The sequence below is a fragment of the Thamnophis elegans genome, unplaced genomic scaffold, assembly GCF_009769535.1.
Source record: "Thamnophis elegans isolate rThaEle1 unplaced genomic scaffold, rThaEle1.pri scaffold_150_arrow_ctg1, whole genome shotgun sequence".
NCBI lineage: Eukaryota > Metazoa > Chordata > Lepidosauria > Squamata > Colubridae > Thamnophis > Thamnophis elegans.
In genome coordinates, this window is record NW_022473619.1 from 73,993 (window position 1) to 79,992 (window position 6,000).

At 52.3% G+C, this 6,000-nt stretch overlaps 1 protein-coding gene across 4 annotated transcripts in view; it reads right to left on the minus strand.

Moving 5' to 3' along the window:
- Positions 1–4,700, minus strand: part of IL1RAP (interleukin 1 receptor accessory protein) — a 68,653-nt gene extending 63,953 nt beyond the window's left edge. Inside the window, exons 1-2 of one of the 4 annotated variants that reach the window (XM_032238394.1) lie at positions 4,489–4,700; positions 3,100–3,186 (exon numbers count right to left, since the gene is read on the minus strand). In XM_032238394.1, coding sequence (XP_032094285.1) covers positions 3,100–3,134 — 35 coding nt within the window. In that variant the 5' untranslated portion in view covers positions 3,135–3,186; positions 4,489–4,700. Of the gene's footprint in view, positions 1–3,099; positions 3,246–3,531; positions 3,614–4,488 lie in introns of those variants that run through there. The other 3 variants (XM_032238396.1, XM_032238393.1, XM_032238395.1) reach the window with 3 other exon arrangements.
- Positions 4,701–6,000: the final 1,300 nt, after the last annotated feature.

Genomic DNA, 6,000 nt, shown 5'->3' on the forward strand with positions numbered 1-6,000 from the left:
GAATTGTGGCACAATAAAAAGGTCATAAAACCAGGCGCAAATTATTTAACCACCCTCTTGCTTAGCAAGGTTTGGGAAGTTCTAATCCCCAATAAGTCAATAAGCCTGCATTATACAGCCAGCTAAATTTGTTTAAGGAATATCTCGGCTGAAGGCTCATCGCTTTGGTCTGCTGGTTACGGCACCAGGTTAGAAAGCAAGAGCCTGGGAGTTCTAGTCCTGCCTTAGTCACAAAAGCCAGCTGGATGATTTTGGGCCAATCCCCAGCAGACGGGGAGTTCTAGTCCCGCCTCAGGCATGAAGCCAGAAATAAACCAAATGAAAAATAAAATAAGGTAATACGATTAAAAATTAAGAAACAAAAAAAAAAAAAGAAAATAAGATAAAAACAAACAAGAAAAAAATAAATTAAACAAATAAAAAATAAGATGAGCTAAAAATAAAATAATAAAATTAAATAAAGTAGAATAGAATAATCACTTTATGGTCACCTTGAATGTACACTGATTGGCGTACATTAAAATGAAATTTCATTGCATGCAGCTGTCAAAGGGTCTCCACTTCCAATATACACTACAGAACCATGACAGAATTAATGAACGAATGAATAAATAAAATACAAAATTATGTATATACCCACATATATTATATCACACACACACCCCCACACACACTCTTATATATACACATACATACACATATATACATATTATATATAAATTTCAGGAGTGGCATTACTGCCGGTTCGGTGCATGTAAATTTTTTGCATGCACATGTTTGCTTTCCTCACGCACGCACCATATACGCTCTCTGCGCATGTGTGCATTTGCACATAAATAGGTCTGCGCATGTGCAAAACATTAAAAAATGGGGGGAAATTAAATTTGTGCAATGAAAATTGTTCTGCGCATGGGCAGAACCGAAAATCAAGAGGGTGGTGCCATCCCAGGCCAGCAAACTACTACTGGTTCAGCCAAACTGGGCCGAACCAGTAGGACCCCACCACTGATACATCACACACACACACACACACACTGTTTCCCCAAAACTAAGACCTCCCTGGATAATAAGCCCAATCAGGCTTTTGAGCGCATGCGGTAAAAATAAGCCCCCCCCACAAAAAAAAATTTATTGCAACATGACAGCAACCATGAGGTGACCATGCTGGCCTCCTCCTGCACCCCAAAAATAATAAGACCTCCCAGAAAGAAAGAAAGAAAGAAAGAAAGAAAGAAAGATGATAGATAGATAGATAGATAGATAGATAGATAGATAGATAGATAGATAGATAGATAGATAGATAGAAGAGAGAGAGAGAAGAGAGAGAGAGAGATACGGTAGGTAGGTAGGTAGGTAGGTAGGTAGGTAGGTAGGTAGGTAGGTAGGTAGGTAGGTAGGTAGATAGATAGATAGATAGATAGATAGATAGATAGATAGATGATAGATAGATGATAGATGATAGATGATAGATGATAGATAGATAGATAGATAGATAGATAGATAGATAGATAGATAGATAGATAGAAGAGAGAGAGAGAAGAGAGAGAGAGAGATACGGTAGGTAGGTAGGTAGGTAGGTAGGTAGGTAGGTAGGTAGGTAGGTAGGTAGGTAGGTAGATAGATAGATAGATAGATAGATAGATAGATAGATAGATAGATGATAGATAGATAGATAGATAGATAGATAGATAGATGATAGATAGATAGATAGATAGATAGATAGATAGATAGATAGAAGAGAGAGAGAGAGAAGAGAGAGAGAGAGGAGAGAGAGATACGGTAGATAGATAGATAGATAGATAGATAGATAGATAGATAGATAGATAGATAGATAGATAGATAGATAGATGGATGGATGGATGGATGGTTGGATGGATGGATGGATGGATGGATGGATGAGAGAGAGAGAAATATGGTAGGTAGGTAGGTAGGTAGGTATGTAGATAGATAGATAGATAGATAGATAGATAGGTAGATAGATAGATGATAGATAGATGATAGATAGATAGATAGATAGATAGATAGATAGATAGATAGACAGACAGACAGACAGACAGACAGAAGAGAGAGAGAGAGAAGAGAGATATGGTACATAGATAGATAGAAAAATTTAAAAAAATATTTTTTAAAATAAAATAAAATATAAAATATAAAATAAAATAGTCACAGATTGATATAGGACTGACTCTAAAGACGGAAAACCCTTAACCCAACCACAATACGGGGGTCCGTTCCCCCCCCACAGCACCACCAGCAGCAGCCTCCCTCCCACTCCCACAGGCCCCAGGCCAGAAGCAGCCCAGAAGGGAATCCTTCAGCAAGAACAACCCCACATCCCCAGAGCCAAACCCTCCCCCCTCCATCTAAGGAGACCCCTCCCCTCCCATTGAGGTCTCTTGAAGACTTCACAGCTGCATTCGCACAACAGGTGAAGCCCAGGAAGGACAGGTGCAGCCTTAAGTGGTGGCCAAGCCGTCCTTTGGAGTCGAGCTAAGGTCCAACACCGGAATTCAAGAGGGGTGGGGGCACAAACAAGGTGGGAGGGGGCCGTCGGAAGGGGACGATGGACCCAGCCTCCTAACCCACATGCTCAAAACCGTGAAGATGCAACTCCTCGCTCCCCCCCCCCGTTCCACATTTGGCTCGTCCCGGAGATCCCCAGGTGCAAGATCCCTCCCTGGGTGCACACAACATCCCTGCAAGGACGACCAGGGGAAGAGGTCAAAGGGAAAAGAAAGGGCGGAAGGAACCACAGGTGACTCACTCCTGACTCATAACTCCGGCAGCCTTTTTCACACAAGACGCTCAATCCGGTTTCTGCATTGATGCCTTTTGAAAAACAGCTGAAAGTCCAAGTTTGCTCGCTTTAAGACCTGTGGACTTCAACTCCCAGAATTCCCCAGCCAGCAAAGCTGGCTGGGGAATTCTGGGAGTTGAAGTCCACAGGTCTTAAAGCGACCAAACTCAGCTACCCTTTCCCTAAGCCCGTTCAGCCTTAACCAGGTTAGCACAAGCCATCTTCCCCCAGCTTCCCTTCGCCGGACTGCCAGCCCCAGACCTCCCATCATCCGCAGCCGCCGCCACCTTTCCCTGTCCTACCTTGGCGGAGCAGTCTCCGGGAGCGTCGGGCGCATCAAGGCGAAGGCTCCTCCGGGCCAGCGGGCAGCGGCGGCGGCATCCCCGGGGCTTCGAAGGGGGAGAGAAGGCGGGGTTGGTGGAGGGACAGCCGGCCGGTTCTGCGCAGGCTGGAGAAAGGCGGGGTGAGGGGGTCCGACTACAGGACCTCGGGGGTGTCCCCCCTTCCCACCCGGGGCTAGGGCGCACGCCGGGGTTCAGTTCCGGCAGCCCCGCGGGCTTGCCTCCAAGCAGCCCCCACCCCCCCGGCGTCCGGGAAAGCCCGGACGGCCCCTCGCCCCATCAATCGCGCCGGTAGGAAATAGTCGCCTCTGCAGCTGGGAGAAAAGAGCCGGCTAAGGGGGCTTCCTCCCCCCCCCCGGCAAGGCCAAAGCCCACCCACCCACCGCCTCTAACCCCCGTCCGCAGTTTGGATCGCAGGCGGAGAGCGAGGCGCCGCTCCTCCGCCCGGCTCAGCGACCGATCGCAAGCTCGGCCGCTTCGGGAATTGCCCCACTTCTCCGCCGCCGGCTCCGCCCCCCGGGCGCGCTGATTGGAGGGCGAGGAGCCGCCCAGGACACACCCCCTCCCCGCCCCCTCCCACCCACCCACCCACCCACCGCCTCCCCGGGAGCTGCGGGGGCGGCTGCGGGGTCTCAGCTGCCGCCGCCGCCGGTTGCGCAAGGCTGGCGTTGGGAAGTCCGCGCCGGGGGTGGGTGGGTGGGTGCGGGAGGAAGGACTACAACGCCCATCGTTCACAGCCCCCGGGGGAGGGGAATGTTTTGGGGGAGGGGAGTGTTTGGGGGCGGTAGCGGGGTCTCAGCTGCCGCCACCGGTTGCGCAAAGCTGGCGTTTGGAAGTCCTCGCGGGGGGGTGGGGGGAGGAAGGACTACAACGCCCATCGTCCACAGCCCCCGGGGGGGGAGTGTTTGGGGGCGGTAGCGGGGTCTCAGCTGCCGCCACCGGTTGCGCAAAGCTGGCGTTTGGAAGTCCTCGCGGGGGGGGGGAGGCAGGACTACAACGCCCATCGTGCACAGCCCCCGGGGGGGAAGTATTTGGGGGCGGTAGCGGGGTCTCAGCTGCCGCCACCGGTTGCGCAAAGCTGGCGTTTGGAAGTCCTCGCGGGGGGGTGGGGGGAGGAAGGACTACAACGCCCATCGTCCACAGCCCCCGGGGGGGGGAGTGTTTGGGGGCGGTAGCGGGGTCTCAGCTGCCGCCACCGGTTGCGCAAAGCTGGCGTTTGGAAGTCCTCGCTGGGGGGGTGGGGGGGAGAAGGACTACAACGCCCATCGTGCAGAGCCCTGGGGAGGGGAGTCGCAAGGGCGGGAGGAGGGGGTGTGGGGTCGTAGGGAGCGGGGTTTCCTCCCTCCCTCCCTGATAATGCCAAGGCTCGCTTGGGTACCGGCGATGCGCCCGGAGGATTCGGGCTCCGCAAGGACCGGCGGCGGCGGCGGCGGAGGAAGAGGATCGCCCCGCCTTCCTTGGAGTTTGCACAATCCCGCCGCGCTTCCTGGGCGATCCGAGAGGCGGGATCCGCTGGGAAGCCGCGGAGGGGATCCCAGCGGAAGAGGGTCCGTGCAGCTGCCGGCGGCGGGGCTGAGCCGGGATGGGTGGGTGGGTGGGTGGGTGGGCGAGGGGTTCTTGCAGATGTTTCGGGACTCCTCCGCCAGGGGAGGGGAGGGGAGGGCGCTGAGTGGGGAAGGGGGGAGGGGAGGACGGGGGGGGGTCCTTGGTGCTCCCCGAGATCGTTTTTTTTTTGCAGACCCTTCGTGACTCAACTGGGCAACAAGGTCAGTGGTGGAAGGGAGTGAGACTTGCCAGGAGGAGGAGGAGGAAGGAGGAAGGAGGAAGGAGGAAGGAGGAGGAGGAGGAGGAGGAGAAGAAGAAAGAAGAAGAAGAAGAAGAAGAAGAAGAAGAAGAAGAAGAAGAAGAAGAAGAAGAAGAAGAAGAATAGATTACAAAATTCAGACTATTTGGACAGTGTATGCCAAGTCAGATGAAGAAGAAGAAGAAAGAAGGAAGAAGAAGGAGGAGGAGGAGGAGGAGGAGGAAGAAGAAGGAAAGAGGAGGAAGAAGAAGAAAGAAGAAAGAAGAAAGAAGAAAGAAGAAAGAAGAAGAAGAAGAAGAAGAAGAAGAAGAAGAATAGATTACAAAATTCAGACTATTTGGACAGTGTATGCCAAGTCAGATGAAGAAGAAGAAGGAAGAAGAAGGAGGAGGAGGAGGAGGAGGAGGAGGAGGAGGAGGAGGAGGAAGAAGAAGGAAAGAGGAGGAAGAAGAAGAAAGAAGAAGAAGAAGAGGAAGAGGAAGAAGAAGAAAGGGCCTGTGGGGTCCTTGGTGCTCTCTGAGCTTGGTGGTTTTCTGGAGGACGTTTCATGACCCATCTGGGTAACATCATCAGTGCTACGGAGGAGGAGGAGGAGGACTGTGGGGTCCTTGGTGATCTCTGAGCTTGGTCCTTTCCTTGCAGACGTTTCGTGACCCAACTAGGGAACATCATCAGTTCTGGGAGGGGATGGGGTTTGCGAGGAGGAGGAGGAGGAGGAGGAAGACCACACTTGGAGCAAAACAACTGCCTTGCTTAGCAACAAAAAAAAACGGGCCCCCATTGTGGTCGTAAGCCGAGGAATACCTGCACTGCACTGCACTGTGTCCAGGGGTCATGTAAGAGGGAGTCTTGATTCAAGTGTGTGTAAAAGGTGAGTAAGGCAACTCAGAGCCATTGGGGGAAAAACACAAGAGGGAAAAAGGAGGGATTTCAGTGACAAGGAAGTAGATCTCAGCTGGATCTTGGGGGCGGAGGAGGAGATCCCTTGTGGTGGGGGGGGGCGGTTGCGTCTCCTCACCAGGCAGACGGGGGAAAGAGAAGCTGAACAGGCCCCTTGG